Raw genomic sequence first — 12800 nt, 5'->3', positions numbered from 1 at the left:
TCTTCAGAGCCAGAGCCAGACTCAGTACCAGAGACCTGACTGCTGTGGCCTTCCTCTGCTAGTTCATCTCAACAGAATCCAAAGCAGTATACCTGTGGTTGAGAGGAATGGCCACAGGGGTACTCTGCAATGGCTGCCTCTCTCCTTTCCCCCTCCTGACAGTCACCCAGTTACCTGTGTCCTGCACCTTGGCTGTAACTACCTCCCTCTATACCCCGTCTATCAACCCCTCAGCCTCCCACATTATCCGCACCTCATCCAGTTCCACCTCTAACTTTTTAATACAGTCTGTTAGAAGCTGCAGTTGGATACACTTCTTGCAGGTATCGTCATCAGGATCACCGGAGGTCTCCCTGTCTTCCCACATTCCGCAAGAGGTGCATTCCACTATCCGACTTGGCATCCGCACTGCTCTAAATGTGCAACAAGAAAATAAAGAACGAATACACCTCTCTTCACTGAACCCTCTGAGCCAAAGCCTCAACTCCCGCCATCACTGGCCCACTAACACAATGGTAGCTCCACTTAAATCTAGCTTCTTTTTATTGGACCTTGCCAAGTGCCTACTTTCATGCAATCCAATGTCGCCTTGGGAACTGTGGTGCATAAAGTGTGCCAACTGCCCCCATGCACTTCTTTTACACTCTGACTCCCTTTATGCAGTCCAATGTCTCCTTGGGAACTGTGGTATGCAAAAATGTGGGACCAGGGTACAAAAAAACCATAAATCTTTTTCCAATACTATTAATTTAAAGTACCAATTACAAAAGTTTTTCAGACATGTACTTAACCTCTTCAATTCTGTACATACACTAGACAACGGGGTGACCTGTTGGGGCACCCTTTGAGAGAAGGGTAGTGCAGTCTGATGTGACCAGAATGAACATTAAATTTTCCTGAATGCTATTGCTATCTCTTTGATCTGGAAATTAAAACTCAGCTTATATAAAGAAGAAAGATGCATAGCAAGACAAATATGTGACTAGAATGAACATTAAATATCCATGAAGTAAATTTGAAGAAATCGGGCTTGCTGGGTTGGGCTGGAATTAAATGTCCCACGTAATGATGGATTTGGCCTTGAATAATCACAGAAGGATTCCATCGATTCCTAGTTGGAATGACTTCTTTGGCACCAAAGGATGTCATTTGGAAGAGGCAATTGTATTGTCTGATGTTCTTCCTGAACTCGTTTGCAATAGGTTCATCATTGCTGTACAAATTAAAGAGTTCATTAGGAAGAGGCTGCAAATTGCCTAACCTGACCTGTCCCTTCATACGGCGGAAATGTGTCTCCTCTACAATCACTCTGAGCACCAGTGCCCCACAAGGCTATGTACTCAGCTCCCTGCTGTACTCACTGTACACCCATGATTGTGTAGCCAAGTTTCCATCAAACTCAATATATAAGTTTGCTGATGACACAAGAATCGTAGTCCGTATCTCGGGTAATGATGAGTTTGAGTACAGAGAGGAAATTAAGAACCTGGTGGCATGGTGCGAAGACAATAACCTATCCCTCAACGTCAGCAAGATGAAGGAGTTGGTTGTTGACTTCAGAAGGAGTAGCGGACCGCACGACCCGATTTACATCAGTGGTGCGCAAGTGGAACAGGTCAAAAGTTTTAAGTTCCTCGGGGTCAATATCACAAATGACCTGACTTGCTCCAACCAAGCAGAGTTCACTGCCAAGAAGGCCCATCAGCACCTTTACTTCCTGAGAAAACTAAAGAAATTTGGCCTGTCCCATGAAACCCTAACTAATTTTTATAGATGCACCGTAGAAAGCATTCTTCTAGGGTGTATCACAAGCTGGTACGGAAGTTGCCCTGTCCAAGACCAAAAGAAGCTGCAGAAGATCGTAAATACGGCGCAGCACATCACACAAACCAATCTTCCGTCCGTGGACTCACTTTACACCACACGCTGTCAGAGCAGTGCTGCCAGGATAATCAAGGACACGACCCACCCAGCCAACACACTTTTTGTCCCTCTTCCCTCCGGGAGAAGGTTCAGGAGCTTGAAGACTCATACGGCCAGATTTGGGAACAGCTTCTTTCCAACTGTGATAAGACTGCTGAACGGATCCTGACCCGGATCTGGGTCATACCCTCCAAATATCCCGACCTGCCTCTCGGTTTTTTTGCACCACCTTACTTCCCATTTTTCTATTTATGATTTATAATTTAAAATTTTAATATTTACTAATTTTAACTACTTTTAATATTTTTAATATTAATTATTTGTAATCCAGGGAGTGTGAAGTGCAGAACCAAATATCGCTGTGATGATTGTACATTCTAGTACCAACTGTTTGGTGATAATAAAGTATAAAGTATGTGCGGTTTCTCCAGTGAATAGGAAGGCACGACAGTGAGGGCATACTCTGGTCATCGAACCAACATCAGCAGAAATATGACAGCATCCGAGTCGTGCATTTTGCCTTGTTCTTTCTCTGTCGAGGTACTGTCGTCGAAAGCAGCCATTGTCGTCTTCAGCAGCTCTCACAATAATTACACTGTGCCGCTTATTCTCGAGTTGATCTTTCCTTTTCTCCTCTGTCTCTTCCTCTCTCCTCCTCCTCTGCCTGTTTTTGTCATTCTGGAGTCGCGCAGCCCTTTCATCCTTTGTCTCTTCATCTCTTCTACCATTTGTTCTTTCTCTCTGATCCTGGAGTCGTGCGGCCCTGGCCTGATCGGATTCTTGTTCTCTCCTCCGTCTGTGCCTATTGTTGTCATTTCGGAGACGTGCATGCCTGTCCTCCTCTGTCTCGTCTTCTCTCATCTTTGTTGTCCTGACTCTTTGATCCTGGAGTTGTGCAGCCCTGGCCTCATCCGATTGTTGTTCTCTCCCTCTTCTTGCCGCTTCCCGACGACGTTTGGCGTCATCTCTTGACTATAATGTCCCCCTTCTCTTTCCACGTGGCATAATTAGGCTATCCATATAATTTTACCCTAATGCTTGATAGAAGATAGGAAGCAGTAACAGCAAAGCCTCCAAGCTGCTGAGGCTGGCCGTGCGCATGCGTCGGGCTGTGGCGTCACAGTCTCCATGATGGCCAATCGGGTCTTGGGTGAAAGGCAGCCTGTTGATTTTTGGGGAATGAGCAATTTTATACGAATATACAACCCTGAACTTTGCCTGCATTCTGTAAGTTAGCGCATTTTAATTCAATTTAGCCAAAAAAAAGTACTGCTGTAATGCACCGTTTGCACTAATTGGAGGTCACAAACAGACAGAGCATGAGTTTTAGTAGTATATGGATGTTAACTCATTCCCTCGCTCCTTTCCACATGACTGGTGTGAGAACTGGAAAACACACACCCAAAAAGCTGGAAAATTATTTATAATTTCACAATAAAACACACCTCAATTTTCCACAGTCTGATGTTCATTGGTGTCTCACTAAAAATCTCAAGTCACCTACAGTTCACCATTGTAAAGCCAACATAATATATTTAATGACAGTCAATTGTTCCCTGCAAACCAGAGTAAGTTTAGTATTACCAAATCTTTGAATATATATCACATAATTCTACTGATTGTTAATGGTAACAGTGGGAGGAAAAGTAAGAGATACAATCAATCACTGGCTGGTAGTAAATGATAACAAAGAATAGTTTTTGAAGAAAAGCTGGTGAAGCCTTTCAGGCCTATTGTAGGAGCCTTCTTATTACTTCAAAGGAAATTACAACTGAAGTAGCCTCAAATTAATTTTGCATTAAACGTAATGGATATAGGTGTGACTAGCAAGGTAGCTTTATTGTAATAATTAGTTGCCTTCTTGAACTAATCTAATTAATGTGAAGGTGATGTTATTTGCTAAGTAGCATATGGCCATAATATTTTAGATGATCAGTATTACAAAATGGGGAGGAATCATACAAAATGATGGTAGAAATCTCATGAACCTGTCACCCAAGTCATGCTTGATGAGAGGTATTATTTGTACTGCAGCCAGTGGGCAACATGTAATGAGATTGAGATTGTTTTTCTTTCAGTGCTGTGTATTGCAACACTGAAAATACCTTACTCCTAATAACCAGATTCCTTCCTTCGATCAGAGGGAACACTATATCCCCATTCCCAACCTCTGCTTTACCTTCACCATTTGTCACTGCCATGTTGCCTCAGCGCCTTCAGGTAGATCAGTTGCCAAAGAACAAGACAATGCTTTTGCTGCAGTTGATTCTGCCCCCACCTTACAGACAACACATCAAAGTCGCTGGTGAACGCAGCAGGCCAGGCAGCATCTCTAGGAAGTCTCGGCCCGAAACGTCGACTGTACCTCTTCCTAGAGATGCTGCCTGGCCTGCTGCGTTCACCAGCAACTTTGATGTGTGTTGCTTGAATTTCCAGCATCTGCAGATTTTCTCGTGCCCACCTTACAGAAGTCATTTTTAAACAGTTTCAAATGCTGATCAATCTGTGGGCAGATGGTGGATTGAGGTAGATGGCACCATTCATATACAGAGGCATATTGTGCCTGGAGTCACCCTGAATTCAACAAAGGCTCCATACAATAAAAAAACAAGCAAGAGGAGAAAACATAGATGCCCAGATTTAACACTTGATGAAGTTTTCTGATGTTTGCTTAGAATGGAAGCATTCAATTATGTAGTCCCTTCCCAAGGCCAGTTTTGGAGCCCAGGCCATCATATATATGGATAATATTTTGTCAAAGGCCTGCTGCTAGTTCAAAAGCGTGAATAGTATTTTGCACAGATACAATTGTATCCTTTGAATAAAGCAAGGTTTTCATATCTTGTCATGTTGGGTAGAACTTTGTGTATTGAAACTCGCCATTCAATTCAATCAATGGTGAACAACAAGAATTCTGCAGATGCTGGAATTTCAAGCAACACACATCAAAGTTGCTGGTGAACGCAGCAGGCCAGGCAGCATCTCTAGGAAGAGGTACAGTCGACGTTTCAGTCCTGACGAAGGATCTCGGCCTGAAACGTCGACTGTACCTCTTCCTAGAGATGCTGCCTGGCCTGCTGCGTTCACCAGCAACTTTGATGTGTGTTGCTGCAATCAATGGTGAGTTTCAGTTTACAGACAGCACACTATGGCAATCCATGGACTAATGCTGCAGTTAATAGGTTAATAGAATGCTACCTGGATATTGTCAGCCACACCCTTGATGTTAACTGGATATTCTGAGGTGGAGGTGACACCAAACCAAGCTCTATTGTCCCTGTTATTCTTTACACACCATATGAAGGGGGGGGGGAGGAGGAGAGGGAGGAAGAAAGAGATTGAGAATGTAATAAGTATTGCACAGCAGTGCCACACCACTGTAAGATCAGCTGTTGAATACCCTTAGGTTCTCCATGTCATTGTTTAATAAAAACTTAAACTTATGTTCTATAATTCTTGGCATTATCTCCACAGTCAATTGTTTTCCATGGATTGAAGGGGTGACCTAATAGAGGTATACAAATGTACGAGAAGCATGAATAGTCAGAATCTTTTTCCCAAGGTAACCTTCCTAACCCCAAGCTACAGTAATCCTATTTGCCAAATCACGTCTACATCCAACTATGTCTTGCTGAAATGTCTAAATATTTCTTAAAAGCAAAGATTGCATCTGACTTTGCCGCTTCTTTTGCCATCAAGTTCAATATTTCAAACACTCAATAAAAACTCAGCATAAAAATAAGTTTCTGACTACTTATCCTCTTATAATGTGATACATCTCCAACAGATCAGCCTCTAGTCCCTCTGCTCCATACAAAATAGACCCTGTCTATCCAATCTCTCTCCATAACACATGTTCTCCAATCCAAGCAACATCCTGGTGAATCTACTCTGGACTCTCTCCAGTGAAATCACATCAGGCCTACAATGTGGCAACGGAGCTGCCACACAATATTCCAAGTGCAATCCAATCAGTATTTAAAGTTATAACATGTTTCAACTTTTATGTTCAATGCCCCATTCTCAGAAGGCAAGCACCAACACTCCAAGTTCCACTACTTAGTGCAAAACTAAAGTGATCTTTTGCTTCAAAGCCTAAATCAGCTGTCCTATCCCTCAAGATAAAGAAATGCAAGGGCATTATTTTCCAAAAGAGACTTGTTTAACCACATTAAGCACTTGTTTGGGTGAGTAGCTTACTGAATAATGTGCTTCAGTTCCTTGGAAATATTTTCTGCGGCCAAGGTATCTACAGTTGTTGCATTCTTCTCTTCCACCCCACCCCCCTGACTGCAAGATGTACATCTTGTACCATTTGGTAGAGCGACTTTTGGGTTTAGCACATTTACCAGATAACTTCGGCCACCAGTCTTCAGATCTGAATTGTGTATTTGATTTTAATGCAGCTCTGAACAATAGGTTCGCAGACCAGGAAACAGGCTGATTGTCTGCATAGTCCAATCAATATCCCATTGCATGCATGCAACTGTGATTAACACTTGTTTGGGTGTGATGGTGGGAAGATTGTAAATTTGGATGTATTTGACGTGTCCTGAATTTTCTTTTATCTTTAGCACATAAAATGTATGTAGTGCTGGCATAAGCAGACCTTTTGACCCAAAGCATCTCCATATGATGCCTGGTGTGTCTTGTTTTGTCAAATAAAGAAGCTGCTTCGTATCTACCAGTACTTCTCTCCATTCACGCAACAATGCCACTCACACTAGCCATGGCTGGCCTTGATATTGATAGCAATTTCACGAGACCCATCATTCCTTACTTACTTTCAAGTGTTACCATTATGAGCTTGCTTTGACTGGAACATCACAGGAAATGCCATTGGTTCTGATCTTCTCAGTAGGAATCTAACCCTTCCCCTCCCAACCCTCCATTATTACATCTCTACCCTTCGTAAAGACTGCTCGGGACAATATTCTAACAATCAAAGGAGAGTGGCACCCAATAACCACTGTCAATTATAAAGTATGTCAATTGGCTGCGGCTTGTCAATAGTCTGACTTAAGTCTAGTGCAGGGATTCTCAACCTTTTTTATGCCATAAGCTAATACCATTAAGCAAGGGGTCTGTGCACCTGAGGTTGGGAACTCTTGATCTAGTGACCTACAGAATAATGTAATAATTGAACGTCAAAGATGTGGATTCTCAAGGAAACTGTGGGGAGAGAAGAAAAAAACCATTGCAAGCAATTTATTTCATGTGACTGGATTGAAAGCAGTGAAACATCGTGTCACTCAGCTAGACAACGTGTTTTTAAATCAACAACATTGTTCAATACTTAAGACAAGTCAAGCAGCGATGCAAATTCACATTGCTGAGATCGCTGAGCTTGGCAATCAGCTTGCAGGCATTTTATCACCAGTCAAGGTGATATCTTCAGTGTGTAGTTGGTGTTTCTCTCTGGGAGTGCTCATGTTTATATAGGCCCCCAGTCACCTGCCCCAGTCCTGATTGGCAACACATTCAGTTGACCTTCGAATTCTATTGGTTCGCAATTTTTGGCTCTTTGGGTTTCACAGATAGTGTCTATTTTGATACGTTTGTTTATTAGGAGCTCATAGATGGCATCTATTTCAATATGTTTGTTTCAGAGTTCAGAAAGGGAAATTTTTTTTAGTTGTTATGGAGCACAATATTTTGGTGAAATTCAAGTGTACACTTACAGAGAATGTGGAACATTCTGAAGCATTGACTACTGTGACTAGCAGTAATTAAAATTGCCAAATTTATTTCCTATCTGCCAAATGATGTCCTGTTCTCTCCATCAGAAAATTGCAAACCTAATGCTGTGTTTCACAGGCACCAAGCACCTACAATCTAAATGGAGAGGGGCTACAAATGAGTTATGTACATAGGGATCTGGGATGTTTCAGTGCATAAATCACAAACAGATAGCAACTATTTCAGACAAAATACATTTTTTTGAAATGTAAGTACAAGGATGTTTTGATCCAGTTGTACAGGGTGAAGACACACCTAGAACATTGTGTACACTGTTGGTGCTCTTAAAAAAAATATAGCCGCACTAGAGGTAATAAATGAGATTCACCTGGCTAATTCTGGAATGTGAGGGCGATCTATCAAGAAAGAGTATGCAGTTTTGTATTCATTGAAATTTAGATCTGTTACATACTCACCGGCAGCAAAGTAACTAATAGAACAGTTTTTTACTGGTTTTTCAAAGTTTGTTATAATATCCCAGCATGGGCCAATAAAAATAGAAATATATTGAATAAAGCAGAGACGTTCATTTCAATTTTCAAATGAGACGATTTACTCTAACGTAACATAAAAAGTCGCTAGTTTCACAATTTCATCTATGGATATATACGGCCTTACTAGTTTATACCTAATGTATCTGCTATCTTTATATTCCAAATTTCCAACATCTAGTGTATTTTCATAACATTAAAGCATTACACCATGAATTACTAACCGCAAGAGGCTCATTAAAACAGTGAAAACTCAGATCAGAACTCGATTCATATTTGCTTAGACTGGGGCAGACAAGTCACTACGTGGATCCTTCCTAGGAAGCACACCATTTTCCCCAAACGGTTTCCCCAGATTAATTAAACTGATATTTTTTTAAAACAACGATTCATCATCCACTGTAAACGCCTGTAATTGCTGCTTAAACTAAAGCTGTTGGATGACTGTGCATCCGGGGGTGAATTTCTCGCCAGAGGGAGGAAGAAGTGACCTCCTGAGGATGCAACACCTCATTCCGTCCAGATGAAATGAACTTTCACAGGGTGGGGGCCGCCTTTGTCTCGCGCGCGGCACCGAGCAGGTGTGCGTGCCCGAGGGCGCGGGCAGGAAGCGCCGTTCGCGTGTACGTCGCCCGCGCGCCCCGCTAACCTGGACGTGGGAAACGACCAAACTTCTATTGCCCTCTCCGTGGTACTTCCACTCATTCCCATCCGGCTCCTTCAGTTCCATAACCTCCGGCAGGTTCGGTCTGAGTGTCCTGTGGAGATTGTTTTCCCTGCCCGTCCGCTGCGCTCCGTTTACCGCGCATCCACGCTCGCTCTCACCGCCACCGCCGCCGCCGCCTACAGTACCGCACACCGGAAGGACAAGAAAAAACAACCTGACAGGATGGCCGGAAGCGCCGGTGCCCTGCGCTGATTGGGCAAGTGGGCCGGGTCCGCAGTTCGATTGGCCGGTTGCCGCAGTCTGGATCCACCCCCCTAGTCTCCGGCGATCTGTCAGAACTGCCGGCGTCCCGGCGGGTTTAATGGCCTCTTTGGCGGTGCAGCCCTACCGTGATAACGCGAACTAGGTCGGGAGGCTTCAGCTCAGATGCTGGGTTCTGGGGCAGCACAAAAGGCGCTGGAGGAACTCAATGAGTCGGGCAGTATCTAGGACAGTCGAGACCCTGCATCCGTATCGATGGTGCCCGTCCCCCCGAGTTCCTCCAGTCCCTCGCCTTTTGTGTGCAGGCAATGTCCGTGATGAAAGAAACAGAGTAAACGTTTCAATACTGTACTGTACTCCGACTTGTCGTCAGAACAAACACCCTGATCGGTTATTTATGCATTCGTTTTTATGGATTATGGTGATTGAGGAATGTTCAAATGCTTTTCAACCCCACATGTGTGCCTCTCAAATTATCGTTCATTGGTTTACTAATCCAGGTTGTTATGTAAGATCTGCCTCTAAAATAAATCTTTTTTAAAAAAAACTAAATCCAGATGATGCCTCATTTGTCTTCATACAATGTTTACCCAGGGTTCTCTGTATATTCAATGACTACGTGCATCACAACCAACCGTGTGACTAGGAAATGAAAAGGTCTTAATTTAATTACTAAGTTTATTAAATTTTGCAGCAGAGGATGTGCAGGTAACAATGTCAGATTTCAAATATGCTCACTAATACAGTATATGAAAATCGGAAAACGTCTATTTACTGGAAACGTGAAACATAAAATACTGAAAACTCTGAAAACATTCTAATTATTGCAATGCAGTTATCTAATCTTTCACGCTTACAGCAACACACACAAATTAACGGGCATGACATTGTTTGGAACATTGTTACGGTAAGTAGCAGCAATGGAGTAATATCATGTGACTGGTAAAAAGGGAAGTGCGTTCTCTTCCAGGAATAGTAACAATTTATAAAATGGATTCCAGGTCCTGTTAAATCTCATGGTATTAGGTCAAGTAGGAGGAAAAAACTTCACCCTGATTTCCATTTATCATTCTTCCTCAGCAAGTGGATCAGTGTTCCTTTATGCTGAGCAACACTTGGCAACTGAAAGAAGCAAGGGCTGATGGTTCACTCTGTCCATCACTGAGTAGTACTAGCACTTACCAAGCTGGCCAGATCATGAAGGACTTGGCTGTCTTAGAAGGTGTGTGGCAGGGAGTGAGTAAACCAAAACAAACCTGCCAGCAATTAAACTACCATCTTTCCGTGATGGCATCAGTAGAAGTGACCACCACACAGTCCTCTCAGAATAAGACAGGTAATTCCTGAATTCATTCTGAAACCACCTTGTACTTTCATGTTATTATTTTTAATCGGCAGCTGCAAAAAGGAAGTCACTATTTCTAATTTCACTGCTGGCAAAGCATTCATTTTGCCATTACTATCAAGCCTGGGGATCAATCCTGACTGGATAAGAAGTGTAGAGGTGCATGTTGGTGCCGACCTAGTGAAATGCAATACAGGACTAGTAGGTAAGTAGCAAAAATAACAATGCCACGTCACACAATTAAAGGATCTCATAACCAACAGATCCAATCAAAGCTCTATTTTTGTGCCAAATCTTATCAAGAATGATGGACAATTAGATAGCAAACAGGAAGAGGATGCTTCAAGAATATCCTAATCCTCAATAATGGTGACATCCAGAAAATGTTTAATTGATTTTATTTAGATGGAACAGGCCCTTCCAGCCCAATGAGCTGCTTCACCCTGCAACCCACTGGTTTAACCCTTGGACAATTTACAATGATCAATTAACCTACAGGACTGTGGGAGAAAAACAGAGCCCCCAGCAGAATCCCACACTGTGACAGAGAGAATATACAAACTTCTTACAGACAGCCCCAGAAATGATCCTGGGTCAGGCATTTCACTAACTGCTACACTACCCTGCCACCCTAAATGGCTGACAGCACTGGATTTGGCAAAGGTTATGAAACCAGACTAACCTCTAGATGGTCCACAGTGCTTCATGGAGACATGTTCCACACAGTAAAATTGATTCATTGTACAGAACATCCAAAACTGGTCAAGAGCACTGGATTTGGCAAAGGTTATGAAACCAGACTAACCATCTAGCTACAGTACTGAAGACCTGGATTCTGGAGCTAGATGAGCTTCCAGAACAATGCCAATATTGCCATCACCTCATTCACAAAAGACAATTCCAAACCAACTAATGGCTGCCCAAATCAAACATGGACCAAAGAGCTGAACTCCAGGGCTTATCATTAAGAGAGCACTTGATCAAGGGTGGCTTCAAGGCAACCAAAATCAATATTTCCTTATATTTAGGCCTGGTGAAATGCATCTGCAATTTTACTTACATGTTCAGTCTCCATACCTAAGGATATACTTGCGATAGAGGGAGAAACACACACAAAATTTAAAGGAATAAGGGGTTAGGGTTGGATAATCGATGGCATGAACATTGATTTCTCAAACTTCCAGTAATGCCTCCCCATCCCCCTTCACCGTTTCCCATCCCCTTGTCCCTCTCTCATGTTATCTCCCTGCCTGCCCACCACCTCCCTCTGGTGTTCCACCCCCCCACACCTTTTTTCCTTCTTCCATGGCCTTCTGTCTCTTTTACCAATCAACTTCCTAGCTCTTTGCTTCATCCCTCCCCCTCCAAGTCTCACCTACTGCCTGATGTTTCTCTCTCCCCTTCCCCACCTTTAACATCGACGACTCAGTTTTTTTTTCCCCAGTCCTGCCAAAGGGTTTCAGTCCGAGAAGTCGACTGTACTTTTCCCATCGATGCTGCCTGGCCTGCTGAGTTCCTCCAGCATTTTGTATGTGTTGCAAGGAATAAAGAGTCGATATTCTGGGCTACGGCCCTTAAGATTGTTTCCTGGTATGGTGGGTGAGAGCAGTTGTCTGAAGTCAGATTAAGCACATTGTGCCTATATTCTCTTGAGTTTAGAAGAATTAGAGATGATATTTGATAGAGTTTATAGAGTACATGTAGGATTAGTAACACAGACACACAATGCCAGAGGAACTCAGCAAGTCAGACAGTGTGTATGGAAATGAATAAACAGTCGATATTTCAAGCCGAGACCCTTCGTCAGGACTGGAAGTGAAAGGAAGCTGCCAGAACACAAAGGTAAGGTGGGTGGGGGGAGGGGGAGGAGGACAGCTAGAAGGTGATAGGTGAAGCCTGGCGGGTAGGAAAGATGAGGGGCTGGAGAGGAAGGAATCTGTTACGCGAGGAGAGTGGACTATAGGAGAAAGGGAAGATGGAAGGGTACCAGGAAGAAGTGAAAAGCAGGTGAGAAGAGGTAAAAGAATGCTGAACAGAAGGATGAAGAGGGGAAAAAGGGGGGAATGTTTCTACTGGAAGGAGAAATTAATATTCATGCCATCAGGTTGGAGGCTACCCATCTTGGTACAAGAGGAGGACATGGACCGACGTGTCAGAATGGGAATGGGAATTGGAATAAAATGTTTAGTCACCAAGAAGATCAGCTTTTGGTGGATGGAGCAGAAATGCTGGAAGACATGGTCCCCCAGTTTATGACAGGGCCACATTAGGAGCACCAGATATGTAGGGTTTGTATTTCCACACTGGCTGGGTGTTTACAACCAAGGATAACCATCTCAACGTAAAGCATCCATCATTGTAACCTGGGATCAGG

General features: G+C 43.1%; 1 protein-coding gene across 1 annotated transcript in view; it reads right to left on the bottom strand.

The window, feature by feature from the left end:
* ippk (inositol 1,3,4,5,6-pentakisphosphate 2-kinase) overlaps window positions 1-9003 on the bottom strand; it is a 120446-nt gene extending 111443 nt beyond the window's left edge. Inside the window, exon 1 of the mRNA XM_072280988.1 lies at window positions 8803-9003. Within this exon, the coding sequence (XP_072137089.1) occupies window positions 8803-8883 (81 nt within the window). The 5' untranslated portion in view covers window positions 8884-9003. The remainder of the gene's footprint in view (window positions 1-8802) is intronic.
* Window positions 9004-12800: the final 3797 nt, after the last annotated feature.

This window comes from Mobula birostris, chromosome 16 (assembly GCF_030028105.1).
Source record: "Mobula birostris isolate sMobBir1 chromosome 16, sMobBir1.hap1, whole genome shotgun sequence".
Classification (NCBI taxonomy): Eukaryota; Metazoa; Chordata; class Chondrichthyes; order Myliobatiformes; family Myliobatidae; genus Mobula; species Mobula birostris.
The sequence above is the reverse complement of the archived record's forward strand: the minus strand, read 5'-3'. Positions and strand labels throughout refer to the sequence as shown.